The sequence below is a fragment of the Marmota marmota genome, unplaced genomic scaffold, assembly GCF_001458135.2.
Source record: "Marmota marmota marmota unplaced genomic scaffold, marMar, whole genome shotgun sequence".
Taxonomy (NCBI): domain Eukaryota; kingdom Metazoa; phylum Chordata; class Mammalia; order Rodentia; family Sciuridae; genus Marmota; species Marmota marmota.
The window spans coordinates 5869696-5894500 of record NW_025999891.1 but is presented as its reverse complement, the minus strand read 5'-3'; the positions used below and the strand labels follow the sequence as shown (position 1 = coordinate 5894500).

Below are 24805 nucleotides of genomic sequence, written 5' to 3'. Positions count from 1 at the left end.
GACATGTCTTTTCCAAAGCTTGTTTCTAAATCAGTCTGTAACTTAATGGCAGCACCTGCACAGAGGTTGTGCACATGCACACGCACACACACACACACGCACACTCATGCATTCATTCAACAAGGGACAGCTGAGTACCCTCTCCAGGCCCGACCCTGCTGAGGCTGATGGTGGTGGCTGCTGGTCCCACTGGCTCATCACACATGATCACATGGCCACACCCACGCACAACCAAACACACACACAGCACACTGACACTCGCCCTTAGGCACCTCGCCCTCCATCTGGTAGTCACCATCAGCATCCACAGCACAGCAGGCCAGGCCAGGCTGTTTCCAGGATTCTCTCCGCTGGGGTGCAGATGATGGAAACGAGAGCGCCCTGGCAGCCACGGAGCTCAGTATGCAGGGGGATTCCTGTGCCTGCTGTGACTGTTCACACCAATACAGGCCAACTGGTCCTCCCTCCCACTCTGCTGTCACATGCACCGAAGCCCAGTCATGCTGACAGATCATCTAGTCACGAAGACAATTTTTTTCCTGCCGCCCTTGGGACACTTTTCCAGCATGGCTGTTGCAGCAGGGGTCTGAGCCCTGGGCACTGCAGTGGTCTGGCATCAGGGGCCTGGGCCCAGCAGCTCTGGAAGATGAGCCGCAGGCACAGAGGCCCCGCCACAGTCACCTCCTCCCTCCTGAGCTTCGCGACTGTGTTGAAACCTCTGTTCGGCTGGCCCTGCTCTTCCACTCTGGTGTGAGTCTGGGGTGAGGGATGGGCAGAGGGCTGTGCAATGCCCTCTCTGAGTCTGGTACCTAGTGGGGTCTTGGGAAAGGCCTGCAGAATTTCAGTGGGGGAGGAAAGAGGCTTCTTTTGCCAGCTCCTGCCTGGAGAGAGGCTCCTCAGCACTATGGCTGCCAATCCTACCCCCACCCAGCCACGGCAGCCTCTGCCACTGCCTGGCAATGGTGTGGCATCAGAGAATAGCTATGCCCAGGTGCCACCTGTGGGGGAGCCCACCACGGCCCCAGCTGACAGTTCACCTCCTCTCCTCTCTCCCTCTCCTGGCTAGTATTACAGGTGCTCAGCCCTGCATCCTCTCCAAGTCCAGGGGCTATTCCTTAATTGTCTCTGGTGCTAGTCAAGGGCAGAGTCTGCCCCAGGGTGCTGGGTGACTGATGAAGAGCCTCAAAGGCAAATGCACCCTAGAGGCTGCAGGGTTCTGTGATCTGTGAGTCCATGACTCCCTGGGGCCGGGAATGGCTGGGGCAGGATGTCCATTCCTCTGCCTCCAAGGAAAGCCAGTCCCCAACAGGTGAGGGCTGGGGTTGTTTGATAATGGGAAGACAGAGTCCTGAGAGCCACTGGAAGTCCTTGGAGTGCCCCCGAGCTGTGGCCCAGGCTGCAGTTGGGGTTTTGTGCTTGTTGTGACCTCCCTCCCTTCCTTCCTTTTTTATAGCAGTGCTGGGATTGAGCCCATGCTCTCCCTTCTCTGTGGCTTCTCCCATAGGGCTCTTCAAAGAGTGGAAGTCCCAGAGCCACGGTCACGAAAAGTGCCGTGCACACTGCAGAACAGCCCTGTAGAAAACAGGGTCATTGCAAAGTTCTTATAACAACACATACTGGTTAGTGTTCCTTCATACATGACCATAGGCACGATGACTCTGAATAATGGTGTCATTCTATAGAGAAGTAAGGATCATTCCTGCTGGGCCCACGGAGGGCTCCTCATGAGTCGCAGTGTGGCCCTGATCTCTGGATGTAGTCTCACTTCATCTTCAGAGCAGTGAAAATAATAGCTATGATTATAGTCCTCATTTTACAGTTGAGGGAATTGAGGCTCAGCTTAAGCCAAAGTCACCACACGGTAACTCCTGAACCAGGTCTCCCTGACCCACTCTGGAATATCTGCTAGTGCTTTCCACGGCCTTCCTACACCCTGTAAGGTGGGAGACCTCACCTGGTCACAGCAGACTCTTACAGGGTCATCCTCACTGAAGGCTGATTCAATCCCCCCCGCTTCCCTGGTACTCTGTGTAGTCAAAGAACTTTATCCCCATGGCTGGGACCCCTACCCGGGTCATGAAGGGTCTCTACCTTCCTCAACACTGGTAACCTTTTGCAACACACCCTGGGGATGCACCTGGCTGAGTAGCCCTTCTCTTCCCAGGCAGGGAAGGGAGTACCGGGGAGGGGAGGGGCTTGCCCAATCTCACCCAGGGCAGGCAGCAAATAACTAACCGCGGGTAGGGTGCCAGGGTGGCCCTCGGTCCACACACTCTGCCCGCTAGGCAGCCCCCAGGCTCCCCCAGGCTCCAGGCAAAGAGAGAACACCCCTGGGCCTGGCAGAGAGGACAGACAGGAGCAGCTGTTGTCACTGAAGCACATGCAGCTGGGCTACTGAGCCTGCTGCCAGGGAAACTGGTTGTTTCTCTGGCTGTAAAATATTGATCTTTCCTTTTTGGGGCCGCTCATTACCAGGCTTCCCTTCTATTTCTGTTGCCTTTCTCTTCAAGCTGATTTCCCCCCATTCATTCCCCGAGGGCAATCTCTAGCTCAGACCAGACGCTGCGCTGCCAGAGCCTCCTTGCTGCTCTCACTGGTTCCCAGCCAGATCCTCCCGAGTGGTGCCAGCCACCCACGCCTCCCTCATTTCAGACTCTGCAAGCTAGAGGGACTCAGCATCCAGCCAGCCTTCTGTCTTCTGAGGTCCCAGCCTCGGAGGGGATAAGCTGGTGTTCTTGCTGTGGTGAGGTTCCCTCTGCATGGTGAGATGCCAGATAAATGTTAGCCGTTCCTATTACTAACCAAATTATGAGTTAATAATAGGTAATGCTACATAACTCTTCCTCTGTGCCAGGCACTGTTCTAAGCCCTCTGTGTGGATTTATTTAAGTCTCACACGCCAACCTGGGCAGAGGGTACTATTATTACTCCCACTTCGCAGGTGCGGAAACAGAGTAAGGAGCAGGGTTAAGGTCTTGTACCTCTTAGGGGGCAGCTGAACACAGGTGGCTGGGCTCCGGAGCTCAGGCTGTTAATCATTACTACTTCTGTTACAATAATTATGACCACTATTATCATTATTACTATTATTATAAGTTTGGGGATTGCTCTGACTAGGGGAAGACTACATCTGTGTTCTGTTCTCTTTTCATCTAGAAAAACTCAATGAACCTTTAAGAATTTGAACACCAAGGGAAAAGCTAATTTCAAGAGAAACTAGAGTTTGCTGAGGAGCATTCTGGATGAGGCCTGTTGATGGGCTTAACTTTGCTAATTAGATGCCAAAAACCAGGAAGCCTGCTGGTTCTCGTTGAAATGAAGGAAGCACATTACCTACACTGTCTTTCCCCAGCTATCAGAGTGGAAAACCCTGGACAGAGACGCCAAACCAGACACGGGCTCTGCAAAGGGAATTCGGGAGGAAAAAAAAAACACGAGGACAAATACAGTGGTGAGTTTTCTAAATTTATTTTTTTGTTTGCTCCTTCCTTCCTCCCTCCCTTCCTTCCTTCCTTCCTTCCTTCCTTCACTGGGGATTGAACCCAGGGGTGCTTAACCACTAAGCCACATCCTCAGCCTTTTTTTGCATTTTATTTAAAGGACAGGGTTTTGCTGAGTTGTTTAGGGCCTCACTAAGTTGCTGAGATTGGCTCTGAACTCACAATCCTCCTGCCTCAGCCTCCAAGCCTCTGGGATTACAGGCTTGTGACGCCTGGCTTCTTCACATATTTCTGATTTAGACTCTGTGGCTTAAATCCCAGAACTGTGCAGCAGGTGGGAAGAGAAATAGCTCCAAAAAAAACTCTCTTTCTGATGAGAAGCTGGGAAAGGGATCTCTTGCGGGGGAAGGAGGTGGGGGGGGGGGGCAAACAGAAGGAGAGAAATGCCTTGTTTTGGTTTTTGTTTTCTTTTCTCCCAAACCCCTCTCCATGGCAGTCATGAAGATGGAATGGAATGGCCCCTGGAGTGTGCATGTTTGGGCTGGATCTGAATAGTACTGCAAGGCCTTTGAAAACTGAACTGGCATTAGAACCACAGCTCATAGAGGGTAAGCTGGGATCTGAGGCTTCAACATAATTGAGTTGATTTCCTGATTCAAACAACCAGGTGCAGCAGGGCACACCTGTAATGCCAGTGACTCAGGAGGCTGAGGCAGGAGGATTACGTTCAAAGCCAGCCTCAGCAACTCAGTGAGATCCTGTTTCTAAATAAAATACAAAAAAGGGCTGGGGGTATGGCTCAGTGGTAAAGTGCCCCTGGGTTCAATCCCTGGTACCAAAAACCAAAACAAACAAAAAAACCCCTAACAATACTGACATTCTTCAGAAGATTTTAACAGGATCTAGAATCTTGTAATATAATATTCAAAATGCCCAGGACACAATCCAAAACTATTTGACATACAAAGAAACAGGAAAAGCAAGGTACAAGGGGAAAGACAATCAACAGATAGATACCAACCCAAGATGAGGCAGATATTGTCATTATTAGACAATATTTTTAACTGTTTTGATTTTGATACTGAGGATTAAAAACCAGGGCAAAGATTTTAAAGCAGTTAACCTATCCATGTTCCATGAAGTAAATGTGAACACTCTTGAAATAAATGGAAATATAGAAATTCTCTGTAGAGAAAAAAAAAAAAAAACCTGAAAAAAACTAAACAGAAATTTTAGAACTACAAGACATATTAGCTAAAGTTAAAAAACTATCTGGATGGGATCACTAGTAGGATGGAGATGATGGGAAAAAAACAGTGCTAGAATTATAGAATGATCTAATCAGAACAAGAATAATAAAGAATCAGCTTGCTAAGAAAACGTAACAATCCCAAATCTGCATGAACCTAATAATGGAGCTTCAAAATGCATGAAGAAAAACTGATGATAGAACTGAAAAGGGAAAAAGACAAATTGAAAATTATGGTCCTAGACTTGCACACTCCTCCCCAGTGATCAATAGAACTAATCAGATGGAAAATCAATAAGGATCCGGAAAGCCTGAACACTACCACTAACCACCTTAACCTCACTGGCACTTTTAGAATTCTCCACCCAATAAGAACAAAACCTATACTCCTTTCATATGTACATGGAATATTCACCAAGGAGGTCATATCTCAGGGTTTTAACAAGCTTTAATAAACTTAAAAGAATTGAAGTCATACAAAGTTTGTGCTCTGACTATGCTGGAATTAAACTAGAAACCAATAACAGAAAGGCATCTGAAAAATGTCCAAATACACATTGCCTAAATAACTCATAAATCAAAGAGGAATTCTCAAGGGAAATTAAAAATAATCTAAATTAAATTAAAATAAAAAATACAACAACATAAAATTCAAACCCAAAGGAAGAGGGAATGTCATGGTTTGGATGTGGGGTGTCCCCCAAAAGCTCCTGTGTGAGACAATGCAAGAACTTCAGAGGTGGAATGATTAGTGTATGAGAATTTTAACCTTATCAGTGAATCAATCCACTGATATGGATTAACTGGTTGGTAACTGCAGGCAGGCAGGGTGTGGCTAGAGGAAATAGGCCTCTGGGAATGTGCCTTTGGGGTTTATATTTTGTCCTTGGTGATTGGAGCTCTCTCTTTCTCCCTCTGCTCCCTGGCTGTGGGGTCCTGAGCCGCTTCCCTCTGTCCTGCCACGATGCTCTGCCTCCCCTCAGGCCCCAAGCTGTGGAGTCAGCTGACCACGGACTGAACCTCTGAAAACCATGAGCCGAAATACACTTTTTCCTCCTTTAAATTGTTCTTGTCAGGTCTTCTGGTCATAGTAACCCAAAGCTGAGAACAGGAAGGAAGCAGAAATCAGTAAATTAGAAACAGAAAAATGATAGAGAAAAATCAAGGAAAGCAAAATTGGGTTCTTTGAAGAGACTAATAAAACTGATGACTCTAACCCGATTGCGGGGCGGGATGAGAGGAGATTCGAATTACTGATATTTGAAATGAAAGCAGAGATATTACTACAGTCCAACAGACTTTAAACGGTTAATAAAGGAGCCGGGATGTCCCTCAGTGGTAGAGCCCTTGCCCAGCCCGTGTGTAGCCCTGGGGATTCAATCCCCAGCTCAGGACAAGGAGGAGGAAAGAAAAAGGCTAAGAAAGGAGCACCATGATCACCTCTGTGCACATAATTTCTACAATTCTGATAAAATGACGTAGCAATTCTTTTTTTGTTTTTAATTTCTTTTTGTTTGTCAGTGGGCCTTCATGTATTTATTGATTTAAATGTGGTGCTGAGATTTGAACCCAGTGCTTACACATGCTAGGAAAATGCTCTACCACTGAGCCACAACCCCAGCCCAGGGGGACCAATTCTTTGAAAGATACAAACTACCAAAACTCATGCAAGAAGAAACAGATAATCTGAAGAGTCCTATAGCTATCTCGTAAGTTAATTTTTTAGTTTACAACATTCTAAAAAGGAAGGCCTCAGGCCCAGGGCAGTGGCTCACATCTGTAATCTCAGCAACTCAAGAGGCTGAGGCAGGAGGATCACAAGTTCAAAGCCAGTCTCAGCATCTTAGTGAGGCCCTGAATAAAAAATACTGGGGATGTGGCTCAGTGGTAAAATACCCCTGGATTCAATCTCAGTATCCGCCCACCCTGCTATCAAGAAAAAGAAAAAAAAAAAAAAAAGAAAGAAAATCTCAGGCCCGGATGGTTTCACCAAACATTTAAGGAACATATAAATACATCTACATGATCTCTTCTAGAAAATGAAAGCCCTCTCCATTCATTTTATGAAGCCAGTGTGGTACTGATACCAAAACCAGACTAAAGCAGTATAAGAAAATTATAGGCCAATATCCCTCATGAGCATAAATACAATAATCTTCCACAAAATATTAGCAAGTTGTGTGTGTGTGCGTGTGTATGTGTGTGTGTGTGTGAATCAAGTCCATAGCGTGTGGGGTTTATTCAGTAAGCAGTAAGGTCGGTTAAACATTTAAAAATCAATGTAATCGAAACATGATTAAAGAAGAAAAATCCAGCAAAAGGTACAGAGAAACCAACTGAAAAAATTCAACATTCATTTAGGACAAAAATTCAGCAAAGTAGGAATAGAGGGGAACTTCCTTGTCCTTCCCTATCTTAGAGAAACAAAAACTTATTTTCATACTCATACAGATGTTGCACACAGAGGTTTACGCAGCATGACACATACTGCTGCTCCAAACTAGAAACATCCCAAATTTCCTCCCAGTGAGCGAAGAAGCAGTGTGTTCTGCAATAACAAGGCACAAACCCCTGACACAGTGACGCGGATGCACTGTGCACACATTTTGCTCAGTGAAAGAAACCAGTCTCCAGAGGTGGCATATGGGCCGGGGATGCAGCTCAGAGGCAGTGCACTTGCCTAGCATGTGTGACACCCTGGGTTCCATCCCCAGCACCCCAAAGAAAGAAGGAATAGCTTTTTTTCTTATTTATGTGGAAACAATAAAACTATGATGACAAAGAACAGATCAGTGGATGCCAAGGGTAAGGAAGAAAGGGGGAGTCTGAATACAAGGGGTAGTAGGAGGAATTTGGGGGGCAGTGAACGGATCTGTCTCCTGATTAAGGTGGTGCTTACAGGAATCTACACAAATGTTAAAACTCATGAAACTACAAATCTCGCCCACCATCCTGAAAAATAATGGATTTTACTCTATGTACATTTAATTTTTTTTTTAATTGAGAAACTGCACACCCAAACTGGGCTATCTGGCTTTTCAAATTGGATTTGGCAACACAGGGCCCAATTCTCCCATGGAAACAATGTGGGAGTCCCAGCATGCACTTTATTCATTTATTTGTTTTGAGACAGAGTCTCACTGTGTTGTCCAGGCTGGCCTTAAACTTGTGATCCTCCTGCCTCAGCCTCCCAAGTAGATGAGATCCCAAGTGTGTGCTGCCGTGCCTGCTCTGGCATGCTCTTACACAGGGCATTGCTCTGCTCCCCAGTTTGCTGCGTAACCCCTGAACCCAGTTCCCCGGGGCAGTTCCCACTGGTCATTCCTGGGTCTGCTCCACAGCCCTGTGAGGCAGCTGGTCATTCTCTTCCTCAGCAGGAGACCAGAGGCAGCCCTGCCTCAAGGCATAGCAGCTAAGAGAGGAGGAAGAGGTGTCCCAAAGCCCCAGGGGCTCTGCTCCCCCTCAGAAAACTTCTCCTGAGTCCCTCCTGCTCCCCACAAGGGGCTCTGACCCTCCCCTGGCCTCAGGGTGACATGTGCCCTGCTTGTTTACCCAGTTTCCCCTGGTCCAGCTGCCTGATGTCAAGCATACAATGGGGCCCTGTACTCTAGAGCCCGCAGGACAAAGGGCACAGGCAGCCACTGGTCATCTCGTTTCATTCTCAGGAAGGGAGGGCCAGGAAGCTGGGCAGGAGTTCAGCAAAACCAGGGGCAGACATGGACGAGGAAGGGTTCCAAAGAGGGTCCTAGCAGTCCCTGCAACCTGGGCTAGGTGGAAGAGTCTGCCTCTGTCCAGCTCTCAATCTCTAACCACCCCCAACAAGCCCACCCCCTCTGTGGGAAGGCACAGTCAGAACATTAAATCCTCTGTGACACATGCTTTGTGTGTCACTCACTACGTGACCTTGGGTGAGTCACAGTATCTCTCTGGCTTCAGTTTCCATATCTATAACATCCAGCTCCCAGGGCCATTGTGTGGATTAAAGGAGACTATGTCAGAGTAAAGATTAAAGAACATTTTTGTGTGTGTGTGCATGTGTGATGCTGGGGATTGAACCCAGGGCCTTGTGCATGTGAGGCAAGCACTCTACCAACTGAGCTGTATCCCCAGCCCAAGATTCAAGAACACTGAAGATTGCAGAGTGCCATGGAAATATCAGGTGCAAAAGGTATACAACAAGGGACCGGAGCCTGGTGTGGTAGCATATGCCTGCAATTCCAGCTACTTGGGAGGCTGAGGCAGGAGGACCACAAGTTCAAAGCCTGCCTGGGCAACTTAGCAAAATAATAAATAAAAAGGAGGGCCAGGGTGTGGCTTAGTGGGAGAGCACCTGTAGGTTCAATACCTAGTACAAAAAGAAAAAAAGAAAGAGAGAGAAAGAGAGACTGAGGGCGCCCCTCCCTAGGAGGAGCAGGCTGAGTTGGGCTGTCCTGCAGCTCAGGCCAGGTAATAAAGGAGGAAGCCTCTAACCTCAGGCATGGTCTGCTTCTTGTCCCTAAGTCCATCACACTCCACCATCAATGTTCTCCATAGTGGCCTTGGTGAGCCCCTTCCTCTCTTTGGGCTTCAGTTTCCCTGTTGGAAAATGAGGGCATTGGCTGACATTACCATGAAGGTCTCGGCCAGCTTGGAATTCTATCTTATCATAATGATTCTCCAGGAATGTTCGAGGTGGCCAGTGAGTTGGAGGAAGAGAAGAAAATCAGAGCTAGAGATATAGAAAGGAATAAAGGGCAGGGAGGCAAATGTCTCCATCCAAGGCAGTTCACCAAGTAAATGGTTTGAGGACCCACAGGGTGGCCCCGAGGAATGACTCAACTTCTCTGAGCCCTGTACTTCCTCTCTTCTATAAAGTTAAAAAATAATAACAAGAACTGAAGCAGATTCTGCTGCTCACCTCTATGATGCCCCAGGCCTCTCCTTTAGGGTGAGACAGCCCTGGTGTGGTGAGGTGCCCACTTCCTATTGGACCAGGCGCCTCAGAGCACCTCACCTTGAGCATGATTCTGACTAGGCGGGGTCAGCCAGGTGGGCTCGTCTCCTTTGCCAACAATTGGTTCAGGCAAAGGCATGTTGAACATCTCTGGCCAATGAGACTTGAGGAGACATCTGCAGAGAGGAGAGACTGTCTTTGATTGGGGAGTGGAGGAGACCATCCACAGGAAGTGCTTCCTCCCTCTTCCCCTCCTGGAGAGTGGATGCCACTTTGGGCTTCTTGGGGAAATCACTGGAAGGAGGTCGAATCCTGGGTGATACCTCAGGGCCCTGGAAATAACCAGCCTTGGAGCTGCCCTACTTTGGGTCCTGATGTTATTAAAATAAAAAAATAAAAAAGCATTTGCTTCAGCAGTTAAGCCATTTTGTGTTGGTTCCTGGTTCTCAAGGCTGGAGGGCTGCTGATGAAGAGCCCCTCTTCAAGAACGCACTGGGGTAAAAGGCATCCAAGGGAAGGAGGCCTTAGGAGTGAAGATGCTCAGTGCACACATGGAGAAGGATTATGTGGTATTGGGGTGCCAGCTAGCACCCCGGCCCAGTTACATGGAATCCAGGCCACTGCCTCCTGGGAAGTGTCACCTCCAGACCACGGCTGGAAACAACTTGCTTTTAAGAGACCCTCAGCAGGTCCAAATGTCACCAGGCACCAGGCATCCCTCAGTCCCTCATTCACAACCCGAGTCTGTTACTATCCAAAATCCCTATGGCCACCCACACGAGCTTTGTTTGGTGTCTGAATAGGAAGGAAAGTGACAGAGCCTGGGTGGTCTCTGAAGCAGATGACCTGTGCCTGCATCTGTCTTGACTGTCCTCGCCTTCTGCAAACATTTCCTCAGCCCTGTGGGGAGACAGATGAGCTCCCAGGAAAAGGACAGATGTCCTGCTGTATTTTTTGAGTGAAATAAAAACAACCTAGGGAGCAGCATAAAAGTGTACAGCTGATCTGTCATACTGTCACATGCCCAAGGCAGTGTGTCATTCCCAGGCTCTGTAGATAGAGCTGGGCTGGAATCCTGCCTCCTCCGTTTACCAGCTGTGTGACCAAGGACAGATGATTCAACCTCTCTGAGCGACAGAGTTCATTATGAGTTAGAAGGAATAAACTATGGAGACTAAGCCCAGAAGCTGACTTGGAGCAGACTTAAGATAAATGAGCACTTTCCTAGGTTGGCCCTTCTGGGAGCTGGCCACACAACTGTCAGCACAGGCAACTCAATGTGCTGAGATGGCTAATCCTTGGGCCTCCCCTTCCCACAGTTTTTAATTGGCTGAACTTAAAAAACGAATTGGATCATTTTTAAACTCAGAGGGGAAAAAAACAGGAAAGTTCTTTTGTCCTTTTAAAAAACAGTTCATAGTATTACAGGGGAAAGTAAGAATCCATCAGAATGCAACCTCCCAGAAGACGCTACTCAAAAACCTCACAGTGGGATCCCAGAAGAGGCAGAGAGCCCAGAAGGCTGGGGACGCTGCATGCGGGGAACTTTGGCAGAGGTGACTAGTGGGGGCCTACAGGGTAGTAGAACAGAGCACGGCAGTTGTCAGGAATGGTGATTCAAGAAGGGGTAGCGGGAGCAGAGACAGGGAGGGGGCAGAGTCCCAGGGCCGTGCTCTGAGGGTGCCTGTGAGTTTGGGGAACCACCAGGTGCTCCGGTGGCTGGAGGGCAGGGGGAGGCTGCCCACGAAGGACAAATGGGGAGGATACTCCCTTCTGGTGGTGGAGATTTTAGTAGAGGCCCAGCCTAGCAGATGTGCACCTGGGAAGGTGCCTGAAACTCACAATGCAGAGCGAGGGAGGTGAGGAGACCAGCAGCGAGGCCATCATAGTCCAGAAGAGGAGGTCAAGCTGACCTGGGCCATGTGGGGGACAGAGAGGAGGGAGCTGAGGAGAGAGTGTCAGGCTAGTAGCAGGGCTTGCTTGATTTGAGGCAGGGAGGGAAGTGAGGTTCCATCTCAGGGGTTTGGGTAGATGGGGGGATGGTCCCTGAATGAAGGTCCTGGAGGAGGGGGAGTAAAGGGGTAGACTCTGAGGAGCTCCAGGTGGGTTTCAGTTGGCTGGGGATGATACTTCAGGGTCTGTTCCTGACCACAAGTCCAAGTCCCCAGAGCTCACAGTTTCCTCTCTGGCCAGGCCAGATAGATTCTACAGAAAAAAAAAAAAAAAAAAGGTTTCCTTTCATTTATTCTGACTAATGACACGGACCTATATCTAAGGATGGCAGTGGCTGGACTGACTCCTCCCTATGGTGGCAGAAGAAAGAAACTCATCTGTGACAGGAGGACAGAGGTAGCCCATGGATGAGTGTGAGGGAGAGTCTTCAGTGACCAGGCCTAGGGAAGGCTGCAAGATTGGACAGCAGGCATCTTCTCTCAATGACCTAGCCAACACCAGGGCCACCAAAGCTGACCAGGCAGACCCAAGTCCCATATGAGCTTGAAGTCCATAAGGGAGTGGGTAGCTGGGTCACAGAGCACCAGGGCTAGCAATGGAGATGGGGTGGGCAACAAGGCCCTGTTAACTCCATGCGAGGGAAAGACATGGAGAATGTCCACTCTGGGCTTCTGATGGACCGTCTGTGAAATACTGAGACTCCTATTTAAGTGCAGATTTTCATTCGGCAGGTCTGGGTTGGGGCTCGAGAACCTGCATTACTACCAACTCCTGAGAAGTGCCAATGTCACTGGTCCCCTGACCATACCTGGGATAACAAAGTTCTAGCTGACCTCTGTGGAACCTGTCCAGAATTTTGAAGGGAGACCACTCTGGTTCACCATTTGGAACCTTGGGGAGCTGGGGCAGGAAGCTTGGGAGTGGTGAGGCTGTGGCTGGGCCCACCTCTGGGAGAGGCTTCCAGGCAATGGGGGTAGGGAACTCACCCCGTAAGGGACGGACATCTGTCCTTGGACACTGCTTTTGCAGGGGAGGTGTGACACTCCAGGCACCTGGGAGAGCAGCCCCTTGTGTGCACCCAGCCCTGGCCTTGGCATTAGGTCCCTTGTGGACATCTCTGATTCTCTGAGTAGCATGAAGGCTGCTGCACACTCCAGGGGTTCAACACCACTATTAGCCATGAAATGGGAATGTCTGCCTGGGGTGTCCTCCTCCAGCACAGTCGCTTCCACTAAACTCAAATCTAAACTCCTTCCAGCCAGCCTTCTTGTTTCCCAAGAAAATGGAAGTAAGCAGAATACCCACAGCCTCCCAGGAAATTGAGGTTTGACTTTTGAAACAAAGCAAAATGTGGCAGCTCTGGCCAGAAATATCAAAGTTGCTACTGTCAACAGAACAAGAAAAAGGCCACCAGGTCTGGGAGCCCACTGTGGGATTTCTAAATAAGGGAAAGGAGAGACAGGCTCACCACCAGCCTCCCGAGTGAGGTTCACAAATGCCTCCCTGAGCCTGTGGAAGGGGTCAGGTGGCTCTGGCCACCTCACACTGCTATCGCATGGGAGGAGAAGGCACATGGGGTGGATCTCCATGGACCAGGCAGTTTCCCAGGTGGAAGAAGCTTCTGGCTCTGGACTCCCCAACCTGCTGCAGCCCTCCTACAGCACTGATCAGGGTAGGGTCCAGGGGGATAGGCCAGGGGCTCATGTCTTGGGCTTCCTTGTTCCCTCATCCTCTCTACTTTTTCCTGTCGTCTGAGTACTTGCCCCATGCAGAGGACCCCCAGTCAGTTGGGGAAATTCCTTAGGGGCCAGCAGAACCCACGGTGGGGCGAGATTTCAAGCCTAGTCATTCCGAGGGCGCTCTCTGCAGAGGCAAGCTTCTTTTCCAGCAAGCACAGCAGTAAAAAGCAGAGGCAAGAAGCCTCATGCATGATTTAGGCCTTTATCCATAATTAAGACTTCTTCCCCCAAAGAAAGCATCTAGATTGGAGGTCCCGGGCAGAGGAGGAGGGCCAAGGCAAGAGGGCACTGGAAAGGACAGAGGCATTTGGCCCCAGCACACCCTTCACCTCATTTATCCTCCTACCAGCCCTTGAAGGGAGGGTACTGGCCTCATTTTCTAAACCAGGAAGGCAAGCAAGGCTTGAGCCAGCGCTCTGATCCTGGACCTTCTTGGACTCAAGGTCGAAGGGATGAGGACAGGGTCCCATCCTAGTCATCCCAATAAGACCTGATGAGTCTGGCAGCCAGTGAGGGACCCTGGCATCTCAAAGGCCCCCTAGAGACACCCAGGGAAGGGACTCCAGATTGAGCAGCGCCCCCAAAGAGAGTGTCAGAGGCTGGACTTCAGCCAGCCCCCCTCCCTATCTTTCAGCTGGGACATGCTCTTTGAGACTGTTACCAGGGCACTTAGGTGTTAGGGGTGGTGGAGGGAACAGTCCCAGCACCAGTAGTGAAAATGGGGGGGCTGTGCCACCACCCCCTCCTGGACAGACTCCGCCCACAGTGACCACGGTCCCTCCAGGGTTGTGGCACATTCCCCAGCTCTGTCAGCCCTCACTGGGCTGCGAGCTCCTGGAGTAAGGGTGGTGGTGATGAAGGCATGATAAGGACACCCGGCAGCACTTAGGAACAGCTCCTGAGTCGGGCAATATTCGAGGAGCCTTGCGAGTATTAATCCAGCCATAACTCACACGCCTATGCAGCAGTTTCTATTATTAGCCCATCTTAGAACTGAGGGAGTTGAGGCCAAAGGGCCTAAGGACCTGCCAGGAAGCGAAGAAGTGAGAATTCACAGAGGTGAGCCCTCTTCTGTTAGGTGGTCCCCCCTTTCTATCTGCCCGGTGTCTGCAGTGGCGGGTGCTCTTCCCTGCCATCATCATCCTCAACAACAACCTGGGGCCACACGGTGGCAGCAGCAGGTCAACCAGCCCCTAGAGTGCCCTACCAGTGGCTTCTGGGGAGATAGGATGGAGGAAATAAAGAGAGGGAGAAAGGAGGCTGTAGCTGCACACCTAAACACCCCACGAGCAGACCTACTCCCAGACCTGTTTTTCCTCCCAAATTCCTGGGAAATCTACCAGTCTTAGAGGTACTGAAAATTCATGCAACTATGAAAATTACCTTATTTTGACTATAGATAGCAATTGTTAGCCTACGCAATGTATCTTCAGATTAGATAAAACAAGAAATGTATTTTAAGAAACCTTTAATACAGGTACATTCTAAACATTACTGATCAGGTAGGGGAGACAGGGTCAACCTGAAGATCCCAGAGAAGATCTGTGGTCCACAATCAAAAAGTAGCATTCGCCGGGGAGTCCCAGCACACATACCCTCCCCTGCACAGCCTCACAAGGTTTCCTTTCAAAGAAGAACCCGAAGCCCCCAAAGCGCGTCTCTCTCTGGAACGCCCACACTGTGTCTTTCTCTGAATGCACACTGCCCAGTTGATTTCTTTCATAGAACAAATTTAGCAATGCTTTATTTTCTGATGTGCCCTGAAATTCTTTCCTGTGGCAAATTCTTCCCTGGGGCCCAGTTGAGTCCCCTTCTCCCCATTGTAGGGACTTCCTCAGAACCCCTCTGGTGACACTTGGACTCGGATGCTTATCTCTCCCTACCAAGAGATTCACATATCTACAACCAGTGCAGTGCTTTCTCTTCTAAATGCTCCTAAAGCTGCAGAGAGGCCCCGATGGTTACTCCCCTACATCAGGTGCTGAAGATCCACAGGAGCTGTGCCACATGCTTCCCCTCATCCTTTCATTCACCCACAAAGTTACCCACTCGTGGAGCATGGCTGCAGCCCCACTTCCACCAATGAGGCTCAAGAAGTGAGGAGAGCTATCCAGGCTCACAGAGCCAGCAAGACGGCAAGCTGGGCGTTGATCCATGATCTCTCCAGCCCCAGAACCTGAATAGTTGGTCACAAAGTGCTCTGCCTCTCCAACTTTCCTCTGGCAGCCTCCAGAAGCAGATCACAGGACAGATCACAAGACTTCAGGGGGCAGAGCTGCAGAGGACCTGGGCTCCCAGTTCTGGGCTAGTCCCCCTGTCCTGCATTGATTCTCTCACTCAGTCGTCCAAGTAACACTGACTATGCCCTTGTGAGGTTCCATGCCTGTCCTCAGAGAACCACAGAAACCATGACCCTTCCTGCTCCCCCAGGGTAGGCTGGGAATGGAGAGCACTTGTGGGCTGGGAGGTCAGGCTGTATTGTACATCTGTAGCTTCTTCCCAAGGTCACCTGGCAGGCACACCCTGACTTTCCTTTATCGAACAATATCGCTCCCATTCCAGGTGTTGGGTGGCCAAAGTCAGGTGTGGAAGGGGTAGAGGATGAGCGCTTGACCATGTCCAGCCAATCTGAAATTTGCCTCAACAAATGCAATTCTTTGCATAAACTGGGAAAACAGCAATCATCATTAAAATGTTTAATAGATGTTGAGAAGTCATTTGGTACAATATACCATCTGCTCTTCAGTAAGACTAAAAAAAGGAGAAGGGACATGGAAGGGAGGTCTTTTTAACATGCTAAAGGATATAACTCTAACTCAAGTAGCAACATGCTACTTAACGGTGGTAAGCTATAGTCACCCTGTTTTAAAAAATAAGGAGAAAAGTATGATGGGGTCCTGCCTGTGCCAGCCCCCACCAACCTGTCCAAGACCACAGCAGAGGGTGGGGACTGTCTGGGCTTCACCAGCAACTTATGACTACCCAAGGTCAGCTCTAGCCATCTGTGTACATTCTGTCCGTTCTCTTTGCTTTGCTGCTTCTGACCACCTCCCCTGACCCCACAGCCAGACACTGGACACCCCTTGCCAGACCCTTTCCCTCTACACCTGACCCCTTCCCACAGCAACACCAGCGTTCGACCACTCCAGGGTCCATCCTCCTTGGGGATAGCCTTCAGGGCAGCTGTGGCCAGGCACCTGCCCAGCCTGTTTTCCTGACTCACAATGGTGCCATGTGGCCAAGGTCCCAGCATGCCACCCCCCTACCCTGGCCACGTCAGGACAGATGTCTCCTGTGCCCACCCCTTTTATCCAGTTCTAGAAACACTGGTGGCTCCCATCGCAGAAGGAAAAGCAACTGGACTCAGAAACGTGAGAAAGAAGGCATAACAAAGCAATTACCTCTGAACAGAATGTTACTGTTGACGAGAAAATCCAAAGAAATCAACCAGAAAATTACTGGAAGTAATAAATGAGTTCACACTAGTGGTGAAAAAGGAGATAAATTTACAAAAATCAATTGCATTCCTATATGCTAGTGACAAGCAGCTAGAAAGAAAAAAAAAGTCAATGGGAAAAGAGGACTTTATCCTTATAGAAACAAAATACATTAAATATTAAGCATTAATTTAGCTCAGTTTATTTTTTTTTAATTTTTAAAAAGTTTATGACAGGGGAATGTTTATTTGAAAACTATCTTCTGTGTTAACCTGATCTTAGAAAACTAGAGTAGGGCCACTGGTGGATGTGGTTTGTTTGGGGCCTGTAGAGTTCCTAGAGCACTATTTGAAGGCCACTTATCCAGTAGGTTGGCACTTATTGTGAAAAGTTCAGAGGGTGCCATGCTTAAGGCTCTGGCTTTGGGTTTGAAGGAGCAAAGTGGGATTGAGCAGTCTCATTTCTGAGTTGTTCAGTCTAGGGAACGCAGCAGACTCCAGGCACTGGGGCTCTGGTCTCTGTCCAGTGTACCACCTGCCTCATTTCACCCTCTGACTAGCAGCCATGGCCTGTCCCACTCATGGGGTAAAAAACTTATCTTTACCTCTAATAATTGAGTGTAATCTTTAAAGATATGGGTTACAAAGTTGAAAGCTGTGGCATCACTTTCTCTTTTTTTTTTTTTTCCCCTTATAAAAGGTATCATCTGGTGCATTCCTGTATCGACAAAGATTGTTCAAGTTCAGATCCTGATATAGGACCAACAACAGGTCTGTACACTGACCCAAAGCAGGGGCTTAGGGGATGATTTACAGTGGAATCATCAAACAGATGTCCTTCTCATAGATGTCAGGGATCATTCCCACTGGGGAGCTGGCCATGTGTATAGTATTCTGGCCAAACAGCTGGAACTCATAATGGATGAGTTGCTCCCCAAAGCCAGTGTTGGGTCGGATGATGGGCCGGCATGACTTGGTCCATGTATGGGCATCCAGCAGGGACATGGCATGGTACTTCATGAGGTAGGCAAGGCACAAAGTGGCTGAGCGGCTCATGCCAGCAGCACAGTGTAGCAATATACAGCCCTGCTTCATTTCCACACTGTGGTTGTGGTCAGCAATGGGGTCAAAGAAGTCATAGAGCTTCGAGATGGGTGCATCAGCCACAGGCACCTGTGTATACTGGATATCCTCACAGAAGGTATTTACCACCTCTACCGAGACACTGCTGACTGAAGTGATCTGGTTGCTGGCCAGCAAGAGCTTGCTGTTGGCAGCCACACCATTGCTGATGTACAGGCTTCTGGTGATCTGGGAGAGGCCGCTGACTGAGGGCTCCTGGAACTGAACTGGGAAGGTGCACAGGGGTGCTGTCATCAAGGCGGTGGGTCAGCAGTTGGTGACACATGAAGGCCTGCATTTTTCTGCTAAGCTGTGTCCCTAAACTCTCTCCAGTAGGAGTATGAGGGGGTTCATTGATGAAAAAGTGGCACCAATTATCCCCAGCCAAAGGTCTCAAGGAGAGAGACCAGTTTCGATGCATGGACCACAATCTCCACGGGCCCAGCAATCTGGTTTCCATAAAAATGGTTTTTCCTTGAGGAGAGGAGTCGGCTGCTCAGGTCTCAGAGAAATCTCGGCTTCCATTCTGGGCTCCGACTTAACCAATTACCAGCTTCGAAATCACTCCAGTTTATTTTTAATGTTAATATTTTGCTCCTGTTGGGAGGACTAAATATGCAGTCAAGAAGACAACACTGTCTAAGTTAGTGCAATGCTAATTAAAGCTTCTGAAACATGTTATATACTTAAAAATCCATATATGGTGGGGAAAATCAGAGAGCTCTTTTAAGGGGCAATGATGGACTGCAGCAGGGGCTCAGTGGTACAGCATTTGCCTAGCAAAGGCCCTGGGCACCATCCCCGGCACCAAAATAAATAAATTATAGCAAGTAATAATGATCAAAATGTTATCATGCTGCATTAGAACAAAACAAACCTCTGAGCATCAGAAAGAATAATGGAATGAATTAAAACCCATTGGAAAAAGAATCCATGAGTTCCTAGTCAGACTCAGGAAAAGGAGGTTGGAGACTTGGGGCATAGCTCAGTGGTATAGCACAGGCTTAGTATGCACCAAGTCCTAGTTCAATCCCAACACGCCCACACACTCGCACAGTAAGGAGCAACATGAAAACAATGCAAAGCTGCATTAGTAATCCAAACTGAAAATTTAAACAAGTTTGAGATACCATTACACATCTATTGAACTGGCAGAAACAAACTGAAAATACTACTCAGTGTCCATGGGGATGTGGAAAAACAGGGACCTGCATGCCTTGGGCAGGGTTTGCTATAAGAGAGGAGGAGACAGAGAAGGCAGGAGAGACAAAGAACCATCCAGATGGCACCAGAAAAGGGTGGCCAGACGCCCAAATGCCAATGCCTCTGGCCAGATGAGGGGACCAACAGGCCCTTGATCCCACCCACTTAGTGCCTAGGAGATGGCAGCAGGTGTCTCCTGGCTGTGCCCACTTGGGGTCAGGAGCTCTGGACACCCATAGCAGACAGAGGCTGGTCCTCTGGCTGGCAGCCGAGCACCCACACTGGTGGAAGCAGAGCCCAAGGGACAGTCAGTGGGACTGAGGGAGGTCCAGCCTAGCACAGGCTACCCAAGACTCACCCTGTGGGTCCCCAACCCTGGCTTCAGACAACCCTTCTGGAGGTCACTGTCTGCAGAGCACTGTGGGGGCTCCACTCTGCCTGCTCTGCAGAGGTCATTGAGGAGCCTGGGTTGACCAGCTGGCCCATGGACCCAGCCATGTGGGCCAGGTTCAGTGATAAGACAGAGAAGGCAGACATTTGCAAAGCAAATGAAACACTGTGTAGACACGGATGGTGACTTATGAGAGGACCAATCCTGTGGCTAGGGTGTGGGCACAGGAAATGGCATCAGGTGGAAAGGGGCCAACAGTTCACACTCACTGATCATCATCATATGCAGGTGATAGCCAAGGTCAGGACAGGGTTTTAGACTATAGAAATCCAGTTCAGGGCTAGTTAGCTCTTTTTTTCCTATAAAGTAGTTTAAATTTGTACATCAATAGTAACACTGTGAAGTTTGTTTTAAAATGAAGCACAGTTGCCCTCGGAAGGATTTATGGGTAAGGGCAGGCCTCCTAGTTTCGTTGGCTCTGCAGGTGTGTAGACAGTTTAAAGCCAGCGGTCACGGTGTACTGAGCTCAGGCCCCATCACCCAGTCACCCAGGCGGGAATCACAGGGAGCTCGTGGGAAGTTCTGTGAACCACCAGGAATTGCCCCTTCCCCTTCTCTCCATCCTCAGAGTCCCTGCTCCCTGCCTCTGAACTGGGGCAGGGCCCCCACCTCAGCCTCCTCACTTCCTCATTCTCATTCCAGGCTACTTACAGATGGGCTCCTCTGAAACCCAAGGGACCCTCTGCTTCACCTCCTTAATACCTTGGGGGTCGAGTCCAGCCCAGCCCTCTCCACCTGGCTTCTGCCTGCCAAGCCAGCCCCTCTCTTTCTCACCTACCTTCCCTTCCTCCAGAGGGCCTCTGCCTCTTAGGTCTCTCCTCTTGCATACCCATCCTGCCCTTCCAGCCCTGTGGGCCCTGCTCCAGACTCAGCCCCAGCATCACCTGTGGACAGGCTTTCCCAAGGTGAAGCAGAGTGATCCGAGCAGAATAGATCTCCTGTTTTGTCCCCAAGCACTCCGGCCCTGTGCTTCTCACAGGTGTGCTGCCAAGATTTCTACCCTAGAGGAGAAGGGTGTTTTGCAGAGGCTGGGAGTGGGCCATGAAGGGGTTTTGTTGGTCCAAGCTACAAAGTGCCAGTAAGAGGAATAAGTTCTGGTGATCTATTACCCAGCAAGGTGACTATAGTTAGCGATTATGTATCATCTATTTCACAATTGTTAAAAGAGTGGATTTTATATGTTCTCACCAAAAAAGAAGTATGTGATGGACACGTTAATTAGCCTAATGTGTTCATTCCACAATACCTAAAAGTACCGAGGCATCACATGGTACAATATATACAATTACTATTTGTCAATAAAAATAAAATTTAAAAAAAGATTTCTATTGTAGTCCACCTGCCCCACAGTAAGGCGCTCCCTTGGGAGAAAAATCCTATCTTATTCATCTGTACATCCTTCAACCCCAAATATATCACAGAACAGGAGCTCACAAAAGTCTGTGAGGGAGTGGAAATGGACAGTTCACTCAGAAAACCAGAATTAGTGCTCACAGTCATATTAACTTGCATGTCAGGCATCGTGGTAAGGGTTTAACACATATAACTAACATTATCCCCACTTTATAGATGAGGACACTGAGGGACAGAGAAGTTAAGCAACTTCTCAGAGTCACAGAGCAAGTTAAGTTGTGGTTCTGGGTCTCAAACCCGATGTTGCTTATGCCAAAACCTCAGCTCTATATGTTAGAACCAGTGTGGGCTGAACTGAGGTGCTGGAAAAGGAGGTGGCAAGGAATAGGGGACAGAGAGGAAGAGGGGGTCAGGGCCCTCTGAAAACTCAGGGCCTTTGTGGCTGGAATAATCTGCAGTTCATGCCAAGGAAGATGGAGGAGCTGGAGAATGTGGTCAAGGTGCCGCTGGACTGACCTAGTAGAGACAGAATCAGCCTGCCCAGGCCCCTGCCACACACAGTCCAGGCCTGCAAATTACAGCGGTGTCTGGCAGGAAATCTGAGCAGCCAGAGAAATTAGTGCCTCCTGGGCCTACTTAATCACCACCTGAACAGGAAGTGGGGAGATGTATCTTGCAGGGTGCAATTAGCTGGCAGCCTCCCTCCTCTCACCTCAGGTCCTATTGGCCCCTGACGCCATCCACAGAGGCCAACTTCCTTTCTCCCCAGCCCTACAGATCAGGAACCTACTTATTCTCTGACCTGGCCCCCAACCCAGACCATCCCAGGCCCAGAAAGCCAGATGAAGCCTCTGCTGTGCGGGTTCTTCTCCCCTTCTGACCTCCTAAGAGCCTGGGACCCCCACTTGCAGGCAGCTTAGAAGGCAACTTTAGAACCAGACAGGCCTCGGGCTGGGGTTGTAGTTCAGTGGTAGAACACTTGCCTACCACGTGAGGCACTGGGTTCAATCCTCAGCGCTGCATTCATAAATCAATAAATGGGATATAGGTATTGTTTCCATCTACCAAAAATAAATAAATAAATAAATCCAGACAGGCCTGTGCTCAAATCCTAGCTCCTCCACTTCCTGGAGGATCCTGCCCAAGTCACTTCACCTCCTGCTGCTGGAGGTGAAGGGATAAGGAACACAAAGGTGACCAGCAAGCCGCAGGACTGGCTCCTTGCTTCCCTTATCCTTTCTGCCTATGTGGCTTTAGGAGGAACTCTGGCCATTGCACATGGGAGTCCTGTGCCTGAAAGGAGCAGGCGGAGGAAAGGACTGAGGGCAGCAGGGATGCCTGCAGTCCCAGGGCAGGTGGCCTACAGGAACCATGCAGGAGGCCCCATGCTAGGTCTCTCAGGGATTCTTATCTCCAGTCCTCTAAACAGTCCCACAAATAAGGGTTAATGATCTCCATTTTCTAGACAAGCAAACCAAGGTCCAGCCATCATAATAAGCACCTTCAAAAATAACCCAGCTTCTCACTCTTTCAGGAAGGCCTCAGTCCTTGGCAGAACCCATGGCTTGTATGGGAAGTGAGAAATCATAAAAATAGGGCAGGCTTGTACTGGAGTGCTGCTGTCCTTCCAAAATTCTCCTGAGTCAGACAGTTCTAGCTCCTGACGCCTCCCGAAGGTCACCATCTGGCCCTTGTTCCAGCCTGAGTTCTCACCCTCCTGCCTTTCATGTGCTTTCCCCACATTGAGCCACTTGTCCCTCCTTGAAAAGGCCAGACCTGTTCTTAAGTCTGTGCTTAGGCTTCATGCATGGCAGGCAGTAAGTGATGGTCAGATGGAAACTGGAAGAATGGACAGATGGGAGGCTGGTGGAAAGGTGGGTGAACATGAGGATGGGAACAAGTGGAAGAGAAGACTGTCAACGGATGGGTGGGTGGTCAGGTGGCTGGGTGGCTGGATAGATCAACAGGTAGACAGCTGGATCTATGGTTGGGGAGGATAAGAAGTGGGTAGATGGATGGATAAGTGGTTGTATAAACGGATGCATTGGGAGTAGGCAGGTAGATGGTCAGCTGGGTGGGTAGAGGGCAGGATGAGCAGATGGTACACTAAGAGACAGACCTCAGCTCACTATATAAAAGAGAACTCCACCAGAGCCTGGTCAGTGCAGAATGGGGTTGCCTTGGGAATGGTGCAAGCACTGAATAATACAAGCACCGAACAGAAAGTCCCATTTGGTGACCTCTACTCCCCTTTCAGGTCTTGATTTGGTGCAAATCAGCTCTCTGTCTGCCGTGTCCAGGTGCAGGTCTTAGACTGGGACCTTCATGGTAACATGCTCACTATAGGCCCATGTTCAATTAGTAAATGCTTTTGGAGGAAGCTGGCAATCTTTTCAGAGGTTGTTTTCTTGTTTTTGGTACTAGGAATCGAATCCAGAATGCTTAACCACAAAGCAACACCCCCAGCCCTTTTTATTTTTTGAAGCAGGGTCTTGCTAAGTTTTTTAGGGCCTCATTAATTTGCTGAGGCTGGCTTTAAACTCACAATCTTCCTGTCTCAGCCTCCCAAGTTGCTGGGATTACAGGTATGTACCACCATTCCCATCATTTTTTTTTTCCTTTCTGTAAGCCATGAGCAAATGAGATATGGGTTGGACTCAAAGCCTTGTGTCTAATGACAAGAGATCCTACAGTTTGGGCTCTGGCCACATGGAGCCTGCTTCCCTCTTGGATCACTGGTTTATAAACTTTTGGGTTCTGGGTTGCTCTGCTCTCCTTTCTCAGGAGCACAGAAGCTATGGGCAATAGATCCTTAGCAATGTCCCTAAGGATGATAGACTGCAGGGAACTGGTGGTCCTGAGGGGTCTCCAGGGATCACAAGATGCTGGGGATGGAGGGATAGTGAGGGGAAGAAGGGTACTAAGAAACTCAAGTTCAATAGCGCGGTGGGGATGGCTGCAAACAAGATCCACTGGAGTCAGCCTGGTTCCTTTCTGTGCAGAGAGCAGGCAAGGGGCAGCTCTCAGCCAGAGAGGCTGGAAGATGGGCAACTGGCATCCCAGAAAGAAGAGGATGAGACATGAGGGCAAGACGTGGCTATGTGCTCCAAGAAAAGATGCCCAAGGCAACCTAATAGAGCCTTGCACCCTGATTTTTTGGGGGTACTGGGGATTGAACTCAAAGGCGTTCTGCCACTGACCTACATCCGAGCTCTTTTTTTACTTTTTATTTTGAGACAGGATGTTGCTAAATTGCTGAGAATGGCCTCAAACTTGCAATCTCCTGCCTCAACCTCCAGAGTTGCTGCACTGGTGTGCACCCCTGAACCTGGTGTGCCTGGTTTTTAAAGGGCATTAAATCACACCTGATTCAAGTGCTGGGCTTCTACTTCATGTAAACTTCTCAGTTGTGGGCAGTGAGACCTAAGGGCCAGTGGGGCAGAAGAAAAGGGAGAGAGGACCAAGTGTCTTCCAGGAGAAGTTTGGCTTAGGCACCTGCCTTGGACTTATCAATCTACCCCTGGCTCTACCTCTGCACTTGAGGTCTGGCAGGGTCTCAGGTAGAAATCCTGGCTCCTCACGCCAGCCCTCCTCGTTTTCCCCATTTAGCAAGTAGCAGCCTACCTCCAGATTCTCACCTCCCACAACCCTCTTCCATTCATTTTGTTTTCAAAATCCACCACTCCCCTGTTCCACACCACCAGACGCTCTCCTCGCAGTCTCCCCCTTGCCCTGCCCCTCTCCTCACAGTCTCTACTCTCCCCACCCCTCTTGCAGGGGCCAGAATGGTCCTGTTCAAACTTCAGGCAGTTTGAATCTCCACTCTGCTCAGAACTCCCCCAGGGCTCCACCAAAGCCGCTCAGGGAGGCCCCCGCGAGCTGCCCACCCCACCCTCTGCCTTCTTCCCAACCCGGCCTCTCCCTGT

The 24805-nt window shown here is 49.4% G+C and overlaps 1 protein-coding gene and 1 long non-coding RNA gene across 2 annotated transcripts; one reads left to right on the top strand and one right to left on the bottom strand.

Moving 5' to 3' along the window:
• Positions 1-264: 264 nt before the first annotated feature.
• LOC125613630 lies at positions 265-4632 on the top strand. The gene is made up of 3 exons (XR_007344190.1): positions 265-750; positions 3157-3451; positions 3937-4632. It is a non-coding gene; the product is annotated as an uncharacterized LOC125613630 (long non-coding RNA).
• Positions 4633-16977: 12345 nt separating this feature from the next.
• On the bottom strand, positions 16978-24555 carry LOC107155178 (dual specificity protein phosphatase 18-like). The gene has a single exon (XM_048794540.1). The coding sequence runs from the start codon at positions 18125-18127 to the stop codon at positions 17561-17563; it is 567 nt and encodes a 188-aa protein (XP_048650497.1). The 5' UTR covers positions 18128-24555; the 3' UTR covers positions 16978-17560.
• Between the last annotated feature and the right edge of the window lie 250 nt (positions 24556-24805).

Excerpts from the sequence above, each read along its gene's own strand:
- LOC107155178 (XM_048794540.1), bottom strand. The coding sequence starts at position 18,127 with ATGACAGCACCCCTGTGCACCTTCCCAGTTCAGTTCCAGGAGCCCTCA.